Below are 20,527 nucleotides of genomic sequence, written 5' to 3'. Positions count from 1 at the left end.
AACCACCTGCTTCCATTTATACAAAACCAGAGAAAGATGGGGAGGTTTTGCCTCCCTGGCTACCGCAGACTCATTGGGGAGGAATGGTGTGGTATAAATTCAATGAATAAATAAAAATAAATAAACCTACTCTGAATGCCTAGGCTCCTAGAAGTGCTTGGGTACTCCTATACAACCATAGCATGCAACCAAAACAGAATATTTTAATTGTCGTCGTCAAAGAAATAACTAAATTCCTCATCTATTGTCAGATAACCTTGTAGTCATTTGACTGAATCTTCCTGAATATGTAGCATATGGACCATTGTATCAAAGCCAGAGGGAGCTAATCTAAAACATTTTCATTCCACAAATTCTGTTTCTATTTCTTCTTCTTTAAAGTTTAAAGCTAAATCCACATAAAATGCTGTGTTTGAATACATTGCATTTAAAATGCTGTAAAGGGAAAAGGTTCTGCTATGGCAAAAGCTTCAGAGAACACCGGTATTTTACCGTTTCAATGAGCTAAAAACCAACTGAGGACTTATTGCCAGAAACAGGAGCTTACAGGAAACTGAAACTTGAGAGGTCTCTGTGTGTTCTTGTTGGGGGTGGCTAGCAGCAGCAGCCATGGCGGAACAACTGCACTTCTATGAACAAGCTTAGGATCATTTTGTGGTGGAGAGAATTTGTCTGAGGTGATAAAAAACTACGAACTCCCAGTTGCATGCATCCAGGTTTTCAAGCAACAATTGCCACTGGCATTTGATTTACTCATGCGCCCCCAAATCTCAAACTTTGTGGAAACACCGCAGAATGAATACCTTGAATACTATTCTAAATAATGCCCAGCAGAAAGGAGCAAGGAACAACCATAAGTTAGGAACAGAGCAGTGTGTGAAGGAGAACAAAACAAACCAACAAAAATAGCTGTACATTTTCTCTTGCAGGAAAAAAAAGCAGTTTAAAGGGGGGCAGTTTAGAGCTGAAAACAACCAAAGGGGAACAGATGAAGTAACTTATTAAGTAACCTCTTCTTCTTCTGCTCAGACGTGAAGACTACCCAAGCTGATTGAGATTAAAACCCAAACAAAACCCCAAAGGAAGTCATCACAAAGCTCCATGTAACTCTGCCTTGGCCCTTCTAGCCATAATGAGATATTTCAGGAAACATGATCTGTATACTTCCAATCACAATCACATGTACACACCAGCAGCTTAAAACTCAGCGAGATTGTTTCCCCTGCCATGCTTCAAGTCACTTTTCCGTGTTGCTGTACACACCTGAGTGGGGTGTCGGCATTGCTGTTTAGAAAGAGAAGGGTTAACGTGATAAGAGTTGATTCCAAGAGAAGAGAGGCAAATGGCAGAGAAGGAAATGGCTAGAGTAGATGGGTTTGATGGGTCCTCTACACCCATTGCATTAGAAAGTTTGATGGGTCCTCTACACCCATTGCATTAGAAAGAATGACAAACATTCTTCTGAGCTCCGAAAACCATGGAAATGGAAGAGGAAAAACATGGGAGTGCCGCTGCTGTTTTACAACGAGAAATCCAGCCTGGAAACACTACTTCAATTCCCCCCACTTTGATGCCCTGAATTCCAGCCCTATGTCAATGGCCCTTACAACATCCCATTTCTCATATGGGTGGGGTTCTTCTGCATGGCTATCATCCAGACTGGTACACACTGCTCAGGAAAGCCCTCTTGCTTTTCCCGTCTCACGATGGTGAGGCCGCTCTTTTCAATAAGACTACTGAGGATGTTCAGATCTCGGATGACACTGCTGTCCAACGGATCGAGGACACAGCCCTCCCGTGCCACGTTGTCCTTCAGAATAATAATGCCGTTCTCCTTCAAACCATCCTGGCAGCGAATGAAAAACCCCAGTAAATCCTTATCTGTCAGGTTTCCTGCAGGAGGTCAAAACAGAACAGGGCTATACTTTTCGTCGGAACGGTGACTTCAGCCTTGCGACAGTATGAAGTTCTTTAAGGTGTAGATGCAATATTTATTATTTCAAATTTTGTGCAATATTGCCACAAGAGACAGAATAGGGGCAAAGTAATTATTTTTTGGGGAGGGAGCACTGCCTTACATCTCTGATTTCTGAAATGAGAGCAGGGGGCAAGCTAGTTATCAGAGGAGTAGATTGCAACCCCCACCTTGCTTAGCATCATCCAGGAATGTCTAACAAATAACTATACTTAATATTCTGCAAACTCCACAACTGCTTCACTGTGGCACACTTTGGTTAGGGACACATGGACATGTAAATTCTGGTCCATCCCAGATCTCAGATGAAATGGGACTAAGAAATTATGAGGTGATTCAAGGTTTGCAGCTATTCTGTCATCGTCGTCCCCATTTTTCATTTAAAAACTTCTAAAATAGGATATCCAGTGACCCACATTCTAAGCGGCTGGTTTGCAGGGTTCCTTGCCGCTACATATTTTGAACGCTCAAAGAGCAAGTCCCCTTTGGAGCAATGGGGCCTGATGGCTTTCTGTTGTTCTCCAGAGGATCTGGACAGAAAAAGCAAGGCTATCCTCATGCAAACGACTGCTTTGCAGTTCAAGGATGCATTCCAAGGAGGCAAATACATTGGACGTGGGTCCAGAAAAGGGTTGTAAAGGGGTATGACTCAGAGAGAGATACATGGAGGGCAGTATTGGACAACATCCCTGTACTGTAAGCACTGACTACCCAGGGAGTTTTGTTAGGAAAATGGGAAGGTGCCTTATACCAAGTGCACTGAGTTGGATCTTCTAGATATAAACCCTTGTTCAGTAGACCTTCGTTCTGTACCTGCAGCCTGTGATGCAGTGTGTGGCCATGGTCTGTACAAGGTATGAGGAAAGATGGAGAGTGGTAGCCAGAGGACATTTGGTCCACTGACGCCTAGGGCTTATTGACACCTACGTTTGCACCACCGCTTGCCCAGTGAAACCTGCCCTTCCTCTCTTTTAAGAAGAAGAAGAAGAAGAGTTTGGATTTGATATCCCGCCTTTCACTCCCTTTAAGGAGTCTCAAAGCGGCTAACATTCTCCTTTCCCTTCCTCCCCCACAACAAACACTCTGTGAGGTGAGTGGGGCTGAGAGACTTCAAAGAAGTGTGACTGGCCCAAGGTTACCCAGCAGCTGCATGTGGAGGAGCGGAGACGCGAACCCGGTTCCCCAGATTACAAGTCCACCGCTTTTAACCACTATACCACACTGGCTCTCCTTTAAATCTGAACCAGTGAAGAATTATTATTATTATTATTATTATTATTATTATTGTTATTGTTATTGTTATTGTTATTGTTATTATTTATTATTTGTACCCTGCCCATCTGGCTGGGTTTCCCCAGCCACTCTGGGCGGCTTCCAACAAAGATTAAAAATACATTAGAATGTCACACATTAAAAACTTCCCTGAACAGGGCTGCCTTCAGATGTCTTCTAAATGTTAGGTAGTTGTTTATCTCTATGACATCTGATGGGAGGGCATTCCACAGGGCAGGCGCCACTACCAAGAAGGCCCACTGCCTGGTTCCCTGTAGCTTTGCTTCTTGCAATGAGGGAACCGCCAGAAGGCCCTTGGTGCTGGACCTCAGCATCCGGGCAGAACGATGGGGGTGGAGACGCTCCTTCAGGTATACCTGGCCGAGGCTGTTTAGGGTTTTAAAGGTCAGCACGAACACTTTGAATTGTGCCTGGAAACGTACTGGGAGCCAATGTAGGTCTTTCAAGACCGGTGTTATGTGGTCTCGACGGCGTGAAGTGAAGGCGGTGAAGGTCCTGTGTGAGTGCCTGGAGACGGTTGAAGGATGGATGGCAGCTAAAAGATTGAGGTTGAATCCTGACAAGACAGAAATACTGTTCTTGGGGAACAGGGGGCAGGCGGGTGGGGGGGACTCCCTGGTCCTGAATAGATAGATAGATTCTTTATTGTCATTACACAAGTGCAACATTGCACAAGTGCAACGAAATTGGATGCCATCCCTTAAAAACAACAAAAGCAAAACAACAACAACAACCAAACAAACCACATTCCAGCCACACCCACACCCACACCCATCAAACTCCCAGGGCAACTGTGCGCCTGAAGGAGCAGCTGCGCAGCCTGGGAGTCATTTTGGACTCACAGCTGTCCATGGAGGCAAAGGTCAATTCTGTGTCCAGGGCAGCTTTCTACCAGCTCCATCTGGTACACCGGTTGAGACCCTACCTGCCCGCAGACTGTCTCGCCAGAGTGGTGCATGCTTTAGTTATCTCCCGCTTGGACTACTGCAATGCGCTCTACATGGGGCTACCTTTGAAGGTGACCCGGAAACTACAACTAATCCAGAATGTGGCAGCTAGACTGGTGACTGGGGGCGGCAGCCGAGACCACATAACACAGGTCTTGAAAGACCTACATTGGCTCCCAGTACATTTCCGAGCACAATTCAAAGTGTTGGTGCTGATCTTTAAAGCCCTAAACAGCCTCGGCCCAGTATACCTGAAGGAGCGTCTCCACCTCCATCGTTCAACCTGAACACTGATGTCCAGTGCCGAGGGCCTTCTGGTGGTTCCCTCTCTGCGAGAAGTGAAGTTACAAGGAACCAGGCACAGGGCCTTCTTGGTAGTGGTGCCCGTCCTGTGGAATGCCCTCCCTTCAGATGTCAAAGAAATAAACAACTATATGACATTTAGAAGACATCTGAAGGCAGCCCTCTTTAGGGAAGTTTTTAATGACGGATGTTTTAATGTATTTTTAATCTTTGGTTGTAAGCTGCCCAGAGTGGCTGGGGAAACTAGGATAGAAATGAATTATTATTATTATTATTATTATTATTATTATTAGTTCTTATTTCAGAACAAATGGTGGCGGATTGCCATTTGTTCCAATTCAGCACTAAAGAACATGTTTTTAGGGGGAAAGCAGCGAAGCAGAGACAAAAGTGCTCCTACCCACGGTTAGAAAGCAGACAACGAGACAAGCAGAAAACCACTTTGACCCATGCTTCCTAGGTACAGGAAGAGCAGAAGCGTGGACAGCTCCTCGCTACTGCATATCCTGTGTCACTCACAAAGATGACCAGTTATGTGCCCTCCCCATAGCTTCTCTTGCTCACTCGTTTTTACATGGGGGACCAGATGGCAGAACTGACCTGAAACCCACTGGATCCAGATGACGTCGTATTTTCTAGGCGTTGGCGTGAATTCCTGGAGGCTGCAGCAATAGTACATGTCGACTTTTTCTCCCTGACCCTGCAAGTAGTTCTGAGCTTCTGTCAGAAAAACATCCATCATGTCTACCAGCTCCACGTGCTTGAATAAGGGAAGAAGGACATGTTTGCTCACCCTCCCTATTCCTGAGCCGCAGTCAAGAGCGAAGTCGGTGCCCGCTTTGCCAGGCCCCTGCGGAGAGCATGAAAAACAGCGCTTGAGTGCTCTGGCCTCTCACATTCATTACCTCAGTAAACCTCACGGACATCTTGCAAGGCCAGTATTGTCCTTCTGTTATTGTTGAAAGAGGCAAGGAAGAGAAACAGTGGATTGCCCAAAGCATTCACACCAGATTCAAAACCCTTTCCTTTTTTAAAAAATAAACAAATAAATTGCTTTTGCGTTTTCTATTTTACAAACAATAACCGAAAAGCAAAAAACAAAAGACAAAAAGAAACAGAATACAAACAACTTATCCCGGGGTCAGCAAACTTTTTCAGCAGGGGGCCGGTCCACTGTCCCTCAGACTTTGTTGGGGGCCGGACTATATTTTGATTTTTTTTTTAAAAAAAAATGAACACATTCCTATGCCCCACAAATAACCCAGAGATGCATTTTAAATAAAAGCACACATTCTACTCATGTAAAAACATGCTGATTCCAGGACCGTCCACGGGCCGGATTAGAAGGTGATTGGGCCAGATTTAGAAGGTGATTGGGCCGAATCCGGCCCCCGGGCCTTAGTTTGCCTACCCATGAGATATCCCCTTTGACTTCCCTCCCCCCCACCTTTTAAGGATTTGTATGTTATTATTTTCCCTCTGCTTCTTCTCAAAAATTCCAATTATTATAAAGCCTTAATCAATCCGTAATTCAGTTTTTTTACTACAAGGTTTCTGCCAATCCCACTAATGTGTGTAATTGTTTGCAATACATTATATACTTTCCCCATGCCTTATTCAAGGGGGCTGAAACCCTTTCCGCCCCCTATAGCTGCCCCCCCCCCGATTGACCCTGTGGGGATATATAGAATAACAACAGATTCACATGGAAATGACTTCCCTGTTGCTCCACGACACCCCAGGAGCGATGAAGTTAAAGTCCCCTCCGAACCATTGGCGCCACATATATAGGAGCTATCGTAGGGCAGAGTTTGGCTCTAAATAGTCTCGCTCTAACATTACTAATAGTTGTAAATCATGTCAGGTGCCCATATGCCATTTCTACTTGGGCTGTGCTTCAGTGTTTAATTCAGCAGATTATTAAGGTCAAACCAGGGGCAAACGGACAGTGTCATAGCTATAAATATCCCTGGTTGCAAAGAGTAATTGTAGAATGAGCTCAGGGGGCATTCTGCCCCTTCTCACTTTGCTCTGCCGATGGTGCTGTCCTCAACATAAGCAGGCAAAGCCACTCCCTATCTGGAGAGGGAGTGGGGTTGCGGGCTCACGACCCATCAGCAATCTCGCGGGGCTGGCGTCAGCCCCGTGAGTAGCAAGGATTCCCCTAAACTCATTAGTATTCACCGCCCTCAGCGGCAGCCAATCAGCTGCCGCTGGGGGCGGGACCCCAGGGATCACTTAAGGTCGGGGCAGCCCTGGCTCGCCCCTTTCCTCTCCACGGCAGCAGCGGTTTCCCGCCCACCCGCCCTTTAGGCCTGCATTTGGACTTTGCTATGGGCTTCGGCTGGTCGCCGCTTGGGGCCGGGTAGGAGTTTTTCCATTTGGCTTAATTGGCTGTATTTGATAGCCACTTGGTTTTTTCGCCTACCTTGTAGCAAAACGTCACAACTCCTGGTTTTGGCAGTTAGGCATTGGCAGGGTTATTGTTATGGAAATGAGGTTGGGGGGGAGGAATGCCATCACCTCCCCCAAAGCTTGAAGGGTAGTTCGTTAAAGGACTCCGGGGGGCATCGCCTCGTCCGAAACCTACGGAGGCTAGGGCCTAAAGCGCGCTCCCAAGCGGTAACCCCCTGGGGAGCGCCCAGGGATGTGCATCTCGGGGGCTTCCCCGGCTGGTGCTTAACCCTTCCCGGTTAGACCGGATAGTCTGGTAGGGCCAATGCCTAAAAGCCAATACCGCTCTTACCTGTAATCAATAAAGTTGTGGCCATTTTCGCCCATTAACCTTAAATTTGGTGTCCGGTGTCTTTATTTAGTTCTTCATGGGATGGGGAGGGAATCGCCACGCAGCACAATTTAATTTACTTTTTTTAGAAGGAGAAGAAGAGTCCTTTGTTCTCGCACAGATGTCATGGGAGCAGATGTCAAATCCTCAAGCAGGTATAAAAAAAGGTAAAGGACCCCTGACAGTTAAGTCCAGTTGCAGATGACTCTGGGGTTGCGGCGCTCATCTCGCTTTACAGGCCAAGGGAGCCGGTGTTTGTCTGCAGACAGTTTTTCCAGGTCATGTGGCCAGTATGACTAAGCTACTTGTGGTGAAACCAGAGCAGCGCACGGAAACGCTGTTTACCTTCCTGCCAGAGCGGTACCTATTTATCTACTTGCAATTTTTTGGCATGGTTTCAAACTTCTAGGTATAACAGGTGGTTTTCATGCCAGAGGCAGCAATTGTCGAAACGACCGGCTGTATTGAATGTCTACTATCACCTTTAGGACAAGATCCCATTTTAAAGGTAAAGGTAAAGGTACCCCTGCCCGTACGGGCCAGTCTTGACAGACTCTGGGGTTGTGCGCCCATCTCACTCAAGAGGCCGGGGGCCAGCGCTGTCCGGAGACACTTCCGGGTCACGTGGCCAGCGTGACATCGCTGCTCTGGCGAGCCAGAGCTGCACACGGAAACGCCGTTTACCTTCCCGCTGGTAAGCGGTCCCTATTTATCTACTTGCACCCGGAGGTGCTTTCGAACTGCTAGGTTGGCAGGCGCTGGGACCGAGCAGCGGGAGCGCACCCCGCCGCAGGGATTCGAACTGCCGACCTTTCGATCGGCAAGTCCTAGGTGCTGAGGCTTTAACCCACAGCGCCACCTGCGTCCCTGGAAGATCCCATTTTAGAAGTACACAAAGTCTCTAACTCAGGAGTGGCTAACCTATTAAATCTAAGAGCTGCACCCTAGCCGAAAGTGGGTGTACGCACTTTGCATGCACACACTTATGGAGAATACACCCAGACGCCACCTCCTTGGCTGTTCTGTGCTGCAAGCACAGCAGCGGGGATCATTTGGTGTGAATTCTACCAAATTCAAGTTGTTGCAGTACGATAAAACACCATATGAACAAATGGAAAGCAATTTTTAAAAACCAGTCAAAACTCACAGGGCATCTATCACATGACAATGGCTACGGCTACAAAGACCCTCAGCAATTTTCAAGGAGTCTATGCTGCGAGAGGGAGGCATTTTTTTAAACTCTGATTTTGCCTATTCCCACATGGTTCCACACTTCCAATTATATTCACAATGCAGAGCATTTTGTATAAAACATCCTATGATGAATTTCAGAGACACAAGAAATTTCAGGTGTTATGAATGCAACTGAATAGGCATGCAAATCCGTCTGAATAACAGAGCACGTGGAGTCATTTTAATTTACACTTAAGCACACTCACTGAATAGACAGTGTTGGGAACGGGAGTTCAGCCTTCACTTACATTTTTTCATTTTTTCATTTACATTTATGATAAGCAGTATAGAGTTGAGACTCTGGGAAACTGGGAAGGGATTTAAGGCAGGGCAGAAGCACCAGTTGCCATTGTTGTTTTAAATTCATAGAATCATAGATTTGTAGCCACCTATTTCAGCCATGAAATCTTCACCAGAAGTTTGCACTTCCTTGGTCCCCATTAATTTAGGGTAGCTCTCAGTCAGAATCTCCTTGAACCTTATGCCAAGCACCAAAAATACACACAACACCAATGCCAATAATGAATTCAGACTTAACTCATTCCTGGTGCTTATGGTTCATGTTACTGTGTGAGAGACCATCCATAGATTGCACCCATGCTTTATGTCACAGGTTTCAAAGAGAAACTGCTGGCAGTTTTGGAGACAGAACTTTATTAAAACTTAGAGTTAAACTCACATACAAACCTGGCCTGTAGGTTGTACACAGGAAAGGAAGGGAAGTCTGAACTGAGCACCCTCCCTTCTCTAACAGAGAATCGTGGTAATTATATTTCGTATTTATATGTTGTTGTTGTTTAGTCGTTTAGTCTTGCCCAACTCTTCGTGACCCCATGGACCAGAGCACGCCAGGCACTCCTGTCTTCCACTGCCTCCCGCAGTTTGGTCAGACTCATGTTTGTAGCTTCGAGAACACTATCCAACCATCTTGTCCTCTGTCGTTCCCTTCTCCTTGTGCCCTCCATCTTTCCCAACATCAGGGTCTTTTCCAGGGAGTCTTCTCTTCTCATGAGGTGGCCAAAGTATTGGAGTCTCAGCTTCAGGATCTGTCCCTCCAGTGAGCACTCAGGGCTGATTTCCTTCAGAATGGATAGGTTTGATCTTCTTGCAGTCCATGGGACTCTGAAGAGTCTCCTCCAGCACCATAATTCAAAAGCATCAATTCTTTGGCGATCAGCCTTCTTCATGGCCCAGCTCTCACTTCCATACATCACACCCATACATCTGGAGATTAGGCTCCAGCAAATCTCAGAAGATAGGGACACGCTGCATAGCTAGAAATATATGTCCTGCCTCAGCTTCAAATATATCCTTGTGGCAATAGGTTTACAGCTCAGACTTTCTCGGAGCCCTGGTAAAGTTACCTGCTTCCAGCCAGTCTTAAGACCTGAGGGGATTCCATACTAAGAAGCATCTGAATGCTGGAGACTACTGGGAAAACCATAGCTTTAACTATACGGACCTTTGTTGTCACATTCTAATTCACAAAGTTCTTCAAGTATGTTATCTTTTTGTAAACATGGCTGCAGTGTAGGTGAGGAATGGAGGAGAAATTTGATTTAGTTCTCATTTAAAGTCAAATTTACCTAATTTGCCCTTTCTGAAACAACGAGTGGGCCAAAACACAACCGTCCTTCAATATTTGCACTTCTCTGAATCTTTGTACAGTGGTACCTCGCAAGACGAATGCCTCGTAAAACGAAAAACTCGCAAAACGAAAGAGTTTTTCGTTTTTTGAGTTGCTTCGCAAGACGGATTTCCCTATGGGCTTGCTTCGCAAGATGAAAACGTCTTGCAAGTTTGTTTCCTTTGTCTTGCAAGTTAGTTTCCTTTTTCTTAAAACCATGCATTCACTTCGAGGAGCAACTCATAGCACGCGGTGTGGTAGCCTTTTTTGAGGTTTTTGAAGACTTTGGTATTTTTGAAGCTTTTCCAAAGTCCGTGCTTCGCAAGACGAAAAAATCGCAAGACGAAAAAACTCGCGGAACGAATTAATTTCGTCTTGCGAGGCACCACTGTAGTGCAGTTCTCTGGCCAAGCAATGTGTAAAACAAAAAATGCACAAGCTAGAGCAAAGTGTGTTAGTTAAAATAACATACAAGCATGCATATTAAGGAAAATTGCTTTGTGAAAATGTATATAGTAGACAAAATTGCACACAAATGTGTATATTGGAGAAATCTGCACAAAAATGCTAATGAATTCTCCCCATCCCCATAAACTGATGTGGGAATGTGGAGAACTGAACTGAAGACTGGAAAAATGAGAAACTCAGAGAAACAGAAATTGGTCAACACATCCTTCCATCCCTAAAGGTAAGTGTGACTTATTACCCCTATCTCACAGATTGGGGAGTTGAAGCTGAGTGTATGGCTTGCTTAAGGTCACATATCAAATTCCTGGCAGTGGCAAGATTAATAAAAACCATTGGCTTCCTGGCTTGGTCACTTGCTCCCTATGCTTGCTCTTACCTTGAGCAAGAACTGGAGTCTATGTGTGAGAAGGCTGCACTCATGAAAGCCATCCATATTTTATGGCTCTGCTGCATGTGCAGTCTTATGTGCTGGTGCCAGATGTGACTTGGCTCTAAGGAATCACGAAATGACAACACAGCATGAGAACAAAATCTAAATACGTAAATGAGTAGCTGTTTGGAATTTTGGGTTGATTAAATTCGTAACTTTTTGCTGTACAAGCAACCATATAAATGTGACTGCTTTCAAGTCAATGAACGAACAGTTTGATCATTGCTAAAAGTCGCAGTGAACACGGTGACTGAGTGAAAGGATTAAGTACCACTTGAGAGCTGTTTAAGATAACCAAACAGCCCTGAAGTGGAATTTATTACACTTAATCCTTGTTCTGGCTCCAGCGCCACTGAGGAGTTACAAACCTCTACAACTAAATTATTATTATTATTTCAGATATTTCTGATTGATATTGTAGATTAGGGCCTTTTGACATCTTCTCAGAAAAGTTTTGTTACTTTCAAGCGACTTTTTTATACAGTAGTACCTCGGGTTAAGTACTTAATTTGTTCCAGAGGTCTGTTCTTAACCTGAAACTGTTCTTAACCTGAAGCACCACTTTAGCTAATGGGGCCTCCTGCTGCCGCTGCACCGCCGGAGCACGATTTCTGTTCTCATCCTGAAGCAAAGTTCTTAACCCGAGGTACTCTTTCTGGGTTAGCGGAGTCTGTAACCTGAAGCATCTGTAACCCGAGGTACCACTGTATTGATACATGCCACCCCTGTCTCTGAGTGGTGTGAAATTTCAGGGGTTCCAGGCACTTACATAGGGTTTGTTTTTTGCTTTGGGAGTAAATCACAGCAGAGACTGCGGTGTGTGGCCCTCCAAATATTGCCGAGCATATTATGCATTCCTGGCTGAGGCTAATGCAAGTCGAGAGCCCATCAACATTGAGGGGGGCACATTTCCATGCTGCTCTGCCAGACAACTGGAGGATTTCAATACTGTCATCTGTGTGAATGTTTTCAGTTGTCATTTTAAAAATCGCCTTTATATTTAACATGGATTGATTTCTATTCTGCAGTGTATTTCTAATTGGTTTTAAATTTGGTTTGCTTAAATGTCTTTTATTGGTTTCGTACATTGCTTTGGGGGCTAATTTTTTGCAGAAAGGCAATTGAGAACTGTAATAAAATACATAAATAAATCAACTGGTTGTCTGAGATACATCTTTCCAGTCTGTTTAACTTTTCCTTAAATGAGTCCCAGGCTTAGTGGTGTGTTTTTTTCCAAAAGTTATTTTTCCTTCCTATAGGTCTATTCCTTCTTTTAAAATTAACCAAATACTGACAGTCAGGCATCTCAGGGCAGCCGAATTATATTATTGCATTGCCACACCTGGTGGAAGGCATGAGAAACGCACTGAAGGAACATAAAACTGCTACCCAGGAAAGTGTGCAACCAGTTCAAGTCTCTGAGATAAAGAGTTGCAGATTGTCATGGCTGACCGGAACAAATGTACAAAAGCCATCACTGCTTTCTTGCAAGGAGTCATTGAAATATCTTGTCACTGGAAAAATGTGATTTCCTGTCCTTACCCTCAGCAAATATGTATATAGCCAGTTAAGACTGACTTCTTCTCACTAGGGCTGACTGGATTTGTGCAACGCATTTCCAAATGCAAGTTTCAAATTTGTGGGCTATTTTCCCTCAAAGACGTTTACACACACACACCCCTCAAAAAGACAAGAGGAATGTGGTCTCCATATTTCTCTTGCACAAAATGGAGGCATCATCATAAAACCAAAGGGGTTTATAACAAGAGATGTGAACTTCAAAGACAGACACAACTCACCCCTACAAAATTCTTAAGAAATTCCCTGGAGGACTCAATATCTGTGTTGGACAACTCGATGAAATCCCCCATCATGCCTTCTTCCGATGCCGGCACCTCTTTGTAGAAATGTTTGGCTCTGGCGTAGAACTGCATCTCACCGTTGATGACTTCGCTTGTCAGAGCATAAAGTTTGACTGCAAAGAGACAAAAGCAGTAACTGCTTGTGGACTTTCCCAGTTGTATAAACTGATTTTTTAAAAAATATATATATAAAATTACTTCTTGTTAGAAGGCTGTAGAGCTGAGATTCGGTAGAAGAAGATTGGAAGAAATTTAAAGTCTATTTACAGAAACATTGTAAAATTAAGGAATGTTAGAGGGAGGTTGGAATGAAGCGAAGTGGCTTTAGCAATAATGTTATTAAGAGATATGTAAAAACGAATTGTTAACATGTAAAAAATGTAAAGTTATAATACATTATGATAAAGCATTAAGATAAATGCAAAAAGGGTAAGGACTTGCTGAAACAACTATTGAACTAGAATACAAAAGAGGGAGGTGTGAGGAGGTCAGGGAAATAAGTAAATGAAAGATAAGACACGGAAAGACTGAAATGTTTTTAATTGTTGTTTTATTTTATTTTATTGTATTTTGTATTTTTTGTTTTTTTTTCTTCCTTTTTTCATTTTTGTAATTTTCTTGAAACTTTAATAAAATATCATTAAAAAAAAAATAGAAGGCTGTAGAGCTGGCCCAACCATTAGCCTCAGTGAGTCAATTGCCTCAAGCGGAAGGTTGCAGAGAGCTGGGGCCGGGGGGAGGCAGATCTGGATAGACTGGGACGTCCTTGCATGCCTTTGCCACTTTTCTGGCGGCTGTGGTTGCAGAACCAAAAGAATCTTGCTGCCACCCACCTGAGCAGGGCTCCAGGTCTGGGTTAGTTCAGGTGAGGTGAGGCACTCCTTGAGGTATTGGTGTCATACCCTCCAATATATCTCTGATGAAAATAGAGATTAACAGCTAAATAATGTTCAGATAGGGACGCGGGTGCTGCTGTGGGTTGAACCACAGAGCCTAGGACTTGCCGATCAGAAGGTCGGCGGTTTGAATCCCCACGACAGGGTAAGCTCCCGTTGCTCGGTCCCTGCTCCTGCCAACTTAGCAGTTCGAAACATGTCAAAGTGCAAGTAGATAAAGAGGTACCACTCTGGCGGGAAGGTAAACGGCGTTTCCGTGCGCTGCTCTGGTTCGCCAGAAGCGGCTTAGTCATGCTGGCCACATGACCCGGAAGCTGTACGCCGGCATCCTCAGCCAATAAAGTGAGATGAGTGCCGCAACCCCGGAGTCGGCCACGACTGGACCTCATGGTCAGGGGTCCCTTTACCTTTTAATGTTCAGATGTGGGCAAACAAGGAGTCTCAGTGCATAAAGAAGTCTCCCTGATGCAGAAGCTCTCTTTTCATTCAGCTCCCTTTTAATCATGCTTGCCCTATTCAAATAACATATGCAGAAACTGCAGCTGCCCTTTTCTGTTTTGTAATTCTTTCTACATTGCCTGCACATACAACTGCATTATCTTCTGGATTTTCTCCTGCATTAACAAAAGTTGTCGTGATACAAATTGTTGGAAGTGCAAGAGCAGTTTTTACGTTACGTTACAGAAATATACTCGGAGTCGAGAGTGGATTTCATGCTCTTTATTCAGCTCATAGTGGTGAGGAGGAACGGAAGTTCGCCCAGAATGTCTGCTTTATATACATTATTTACACAATGGGCCCCACGTGATTGGCTAATTCCGGGATTCTCCTGTAGGCCAATCAGGTTGAGGATTCACTTCCACCTGGAGCTGGATTGGGTGGCTCCTGTGGACCACTGTGGCTGCGGACGTAGAAGTGGACGGTACCAGTGCGACTTCCAGCCATTTGGTGTAGGAGTCCACCACTATGAAGAATGTTTTCCCCTTAAAGGGGCCAGCAAAGTCCACATGCAGGCGTGACCATGGTGCTCGGGCGGACTCCCAGGACTGGACTGGGGCCCTTGGAGGATCTGGGTGGGATTCTTGGCAGGCCTGGCAGTGTTTGACCCAGGCCTCTATCTCTCCATCGATCCCCGGCCACCACACATAACTCCTGGAGAGGGCCTTTATTCTCACTACCCCTGGGTGTGTCTCGTGTGGGGCTGTGAGGACCCTTTTGCGGAGGGGATGGGGAACGACGACCCTGCTTCCCCATAACAGGCACCCCTTGTGGGCCGACAGTTCATGTTTGCGGGTTGTGTAGCCTGCGAATTCTGGCCCGGTGGCTCCTGTGGACCAATCAGACTGCTGCATTCTGAATCCTATTGTTCTAGGACTAATCAGACTGCTGCGTTTTGGATCCTATTCAACTCAGTACATAACAGTTACGTTATATTATATGGGTGAATTTCGTTGTTGGTGAGTCAGCTAACCGAAAAGAAAGGGTAGATGTGTTGTTTGGTAGAGTGGCAGAGTGGTCTGATCTTCACTGCAGTAGCATGCACCCTGATTGGCTATGTAGTTTTGAGGGAATTTCCCCTCTGTGTTTTGGCTGTATGTCTCCCTGCTTTGTACAAGGTTTAAAGTAAGAAAGAGAAAGCCTCTCTGTTCCTTTCTCCTCAAATTGCAATCTTTTGTGTTCAGTTTCCTCAGTAAAGTGTTATCAGGATTCCTTTTCTCTCTGGCCTCCCTCTGCATTATTCAAGTGATTTTGCTAACACATACATTGTGAGAAAGCCAACTTTACTCTTAATTGGTCATTTATAGTTTTATTTTCTTTAACGTTTGCTACTGACAGCAAATCCAGAAGTGTGGGACTGCACAGTTTAACAATGACGACGTCCCTTGCAGGCATCAAGAAAACGTAATGGGAATAATTCACAGCAAGGCAGACTGTGAGAATAGGGCTCTTAAGTTTCATCTAAACAACATGCCTGGGCTGTTGCTCCTTCCAACAAAAGCAATGTTCCCAGCCCTCCTTGTCATCACCTGCTTAAGACAACTGCTGAGCGGATACTATTAAACCTTTAATCCATTACACATTTATGTTATGCCTGAGAGATGTATGCTGCAAGTGAGTGCTGAACTCAGCACAGGTCAGACCTGGGGTTGTTTTTACACCCCCTGGTGATTTATTTTTGCATCCTCTGCCTCAAACAATTTTGCAAATGGAAACAAACAATGGCAGATGATTCCCCTGGTTGTGGTGACTGGGCTGTAACGGTTGCTGTGCAATTCTGGGAGCTTCTCTTTCTGTCTCTTGACACATATATAGCCATATATGACCTGCAGAAAGGAAATAGCATCTGATATATTTTATCTGTATCTTGAGTACCATTCCAGTGGAGTGGGTGTGGTAGCCTGCAGCACAGCTGTAAAACCCTCAAAGGCAGGCGGGAGAAAGTTGTGGAAGTGGTATGATAGAGACACGATTGCAACTCACTTATTTTCTGCCACCTTTGCCTCCACTCGAACAGGCTTCACGGGTTTGTAAGCACTACCAAAAAAACGCAAAACTTGTTTACAGAAATTGACGGTGGGATAGGTGCACAATGAACAGCAATCACACTGCGGGTGTAGATAGAGCATTGTAAAAGCAGTTGTGTCAGATTTTTGCCCATGGCATAGACCAGGGGTAGGCAACCTAAGGCCCATGGGCTGGGTGCGGCCCAATCGCCTTCTCAATCCGGCCTGCGGATGGTCCGGGAATCAATATGTTTTTACATAAGTAGAATGAGTCCTTTTCTTTAAAATGCATCTCTGGGTTATTTGTGGGGCATAGGAATTCGTTCATTTTTTCCCTTCAAAATATAGTCTGGCTGCCCACAAGGTCTGAGGGACAGTGGACTGGCCCCCTACTGAAAAAGTTTGCTGACCCCTGGCATAGACATAGCATCTCAACTTATGTTACACATGAACATACCATGATAATCAATTACTGGACCTGACCTGCTTCTGATAGGCAAGTCTAGACATGCCCCACATTCCCACATAGGCTGCTCATCTCATAAGGGATGTGGGTGGCGCTGTGGTCTAAACCACTGAGCCTCTTGGGCTTGCTGATCAGGAGGTTGGCGGTTTGAATCACTGCGACGGGGTGAGCTCCTGTTACTCTGCCCCAGCTCCTGCCTACCTAGCTGTTCGAAAGCACGCCAGTGCAAGTAGATAAATAGGTACCACTGTGGCGGGAATGTATTTCCATGCATTCTGGTTTCTGCCACGGTGTTCCATTGCACCAGAAGTGGTTCAGTCATGTTCTCCACATGACCCGGAAAGCTGTCTGTGGACAAACACTGGCTCCCTCGGCCTGAAAGCGAGATGAGCGCTGCAACACCATAGTCGCCTTTGACTGGACTTAGCCATCCTTTACCTTTTACCATCTTATAAAATTATTTTAAAAGCAACACATGCTCATTTATTTTGTATATATATGTTTATCTTTCAAACAAAAAAATAAACTTTTTTTTAAAAAAAAGGGTGCAAAACTACCCTGGAAGTTGGCGATATCGTAAGCCTCAGCCAATACTAGGATGCCCACGACATGCAGATTTCTGCTGACACAAAAAAGGTGTCATGCTGTAAACCTGCAGAACACACACTCACCCCCCCCCACCTGCTTCAAAGCTCATCCCAGAACAAAAGAAGTAAGTGGATTTGGAGGACAGTGACAAGGTTGTCTACCGTTTGCGAAGTGACATGTCTGCCTTCAAATTGAGATAACTACCCCTAGTCTCCATCGCAGCTGAATACAAATCTGGTGTTCTGTTGTTGTTTAGTCGTTTAGTTGTGTCCGACTCTTCGTGACCCCATGGACAGCGCACGCCAGGCACTTCTGTCTTCCACTGCCTCCCGCAGTTTGGTCACACTCATGCTGGTATCTTCGAGAACACTGTCCAACCATCTCGTCCTCTGTCGTCCCCTTCTCCTAGTGCCCTCCATCTTTCCCAACATCAGGGTCTTTTCCAGGGAGTCTTCTCTTCTCATGAGGTGGCCAAGGTATTGGCGCCTCAGCTTCAGGAACTGTCCTTCCAGTGAGCACTCAGGGCTGATTTCCTTCAGAATGGATAGGTTTGATCTTCTTGCAGTCCATGGGACTCTCAAGAGTCTCCTCCATCCAGCTCCATAATTCAAAATGTTCTAGTTATTGTTAAAAATTGTTTGGTATACAAAGTTTCTCCTTTGCTTGCTTCATGATTGCTGCATGAATGACACTTCTGTGCTGACTGTGCTTCAGATATTTAAGAGGTATGTGACAGCTATTGCAACCAAGCGTCTGGGTGTTTAGCTTCACAAGATCTTGCACCACAGGGGTCGCTCTGCAAATGTGTTAAGCATTTTTACTAGACAATGCATCTAGTCCTTCTCCCTGATGTAAGGAAAAGGAACTTTAATGCTGTTTGCAGAGCCAGGTACAGGATGTAGTAGGTACCACTAGAACAGTGGTGTGCGTCCATGCAAATTGGGGGTCCCAAATGGGATATAATAATAAATAATATTTTTTTATTTATACCCCGCCCTTCCTGGTTCAGGAAACCAGGCTCAGGGCGGCCAACAACAAATTTAAAACACTCAATTGATACAACAAAAAACAGCATAAAATACAGTATAAAATGCGAATAACAATAAATTCAGAATTCAAAAATCAATTTAGGGGGCAAATCCATCCAATAAACAAGTGAATTTCAAACGCAAGACACAGCAGAATCATAGAATTGTCAAGTGGGAAGAGACCCTGACGACTGCTTTCTGCAAATTCTATTTTCTTCCTGGCGTTACTCACTGACCTGGTCCATATGACACACTAAGGCAAATCATGGTTTAGCATGAATATGTGGGCAAGGAGGTCCCCAGGGAGGAAACAGAGGCTCTGCTTCTCCTGATGCTGCGCTGTTGCCAGGTAAGTCATGGTTTGGCATAGTGTTTTATCCAAACCTGGGTCTGTGGTCTGTCTTGCATGAGACAAGCCATGAGCTGTAACCAAAGTTTGTTCTGTTTGTCTGAAGGAGGCAAACTACAAGCCCCAGTGGCATAGCGTGGGTTGTCAGCACCTGGGGCAAGGCAAGTAATTTGCACCCCCTAACCCGTGGATTTGCGCCCCCTAACCCTAACCCCCAGATGTTGCGCCTGGTGTGGCCGGCCCCCCCTGCACCCCCCACGCTACGCCACTGACAAGCCCAGATTCAGATGACATTTGACGCCAAACCATGGCTTAGCTCATAGCACCATAAGGGCTGGAGAAGCTCAGCAACTGCAATCTCCTCTCTGGGGACCTGCAGACTTGTGGTATATTCACTCTAAGCCAAGAGTTTGACTTAGGGCTCGCATACACGTCCCATGCATAGAAAACATGGGTCTGAGCGATTTTCTGCTTGCCCCGGGCTTTCTAGACTTGTTTCCGATTAGTTTTTCCTTCGCCGTGCTGCTTTCCCATGGTAAAAAATGTTCTTTAGTGCTAAATCAGAACAAACGGCCATCTGCAGAAGACCCAGTTGCGGTTTGTTCTGATTCAGTGCTAAACTGCTGGCTTTCCTGGGGGAAAATAACAAGGCAAAGAAAAACATGGACGGGCCCTTAGTGTTATGTGTGAACCAACCCACTGACTCATAGTACTAGCTAAAGCTGACTGTACCCATACCTTTCTAACACAACCTGCAACTATAGGGTCATGCAAGAGACAGAAGCAGGCAGGCAGGCAGGCAGGCAGGGGAAAGGGAACCTGGTCAAACCTTGGTGATGGATTCTGGGGGTGTTCCAATATCAATTTTTCATCTGCAATTGGGCCATTAACAACTGGTCAGTGGCACTGATTAATGGAGCTCACAGATACTTCCTTCAGCAATAATTAAACATTTGGAGATGTACTGCCAAGATTTATTTTGCTAGTTGACTACCATCCGTACCGCATTTAAAGATGACTGCAAATCAGTATTTCAAGAGCAAATAAATTGATTAATTTCACATCTCTGAAAAATTTTCAACCAGAGGTCCAAAACCCTGCTCTTCTTTTCAGAAGCCAAGCATACCCTGGCAAGCCACTCAACACTGCTGCTGCTTTTCAGCTTACTCACCCAGAGGCAGCCGCTCCAGAAGGTAGAGGTAACTCTGGAAAAAATCGTTCCGAATTGCCTTGTGGAGGATGAAGGACATGCTGTGTCGACAGAGTTCCTCATCTGTCTTGTGCCAGCGTGATTTAAAGGCCAAATGGGCCCCCATATACTCCATGCTATTCAGGACTTTCTGGAGGAAGTTGCCTGGGTGCCAAGCGGGACCTCTCTGCTCTCTCGGAGGGCTCCGGTGGTGTCATTTAAACCACGTCCATCTCTGTCATTCTATATGTGGCTGTCTGTCTGTCTGTCTGTCTGCCTGCCTGAGTCTCCTGACACTTGCTCAGAATAATCCCTGAAGTGTCATGCTCTTGCACTAGCAGGTGTTGGGAAGTGATAAAAAGCCAGATTGCTTAGACAGGGGAAAAGTATATCTGCTCTTAGATAGGTCACTTTACCTCCCATCTTAAAACTCGTTAGCTTCCTCTTGGAAGGGACAGAAACATTGTCCCATGGCTACTCCTGCACCCCATAGGACTGTTTCCCAATACAAAGGCCATGACTTTAGGTTTATAACCCACCCGCAACCGCTAAGGGCTCAGAGCCAAACAAAGACAACATGATCA

The 20,527-nt window shown here is 45.2% G+C and overlaps 1 protein-coding gene across 1 annotated transcript; it reads right to left on the bottom strand.

Moving 5' to 3' along the window:
- Nucleotides 1-1,603: 1,603 nt before the first annotated feature.
- NTMT2 (N-terminal Xaa-Pro-Lys N-methyltransferase 2) lies at nt 1,604-20,144 on the bottom strand (the record flags this gene model as incomplete). Its single annotated transcript, XM_079981703.1, has 4 exons — nt 19,926-20,144; nt 12,861-13,036; nt 5,119-5,368; nt 1,604-1,893 (listed from the first exon to the last, which is right to left on the bottom strand). Exons 1-4 carry the CDS (start codon nt 20,077-20,079, stop codon nt 1,604-1,606), a joined length of 870 nt encoding a protein of 289 aa, XP_079837829.1. The 5' UTR covers nt 20,080-20,144.
- Nucleotides 20,145-20,527: the final 383 nt, after the last annotated feature.

This window comes from Podarcis cretensis (assembly GCF_951804945.1).
Source record: "Podarcis cretensis genome assembly, chromosome: 6".
NCBI classification, from domain to species: Eukaryota; Metazoa; Chordata; class Lepidosauria; order Squamata; family Lacertidae; genus Podarcis; species Podarcis cretensis.
This window is presented reverse-complemented; position numbering and strand designations above follow the sequence as displayed.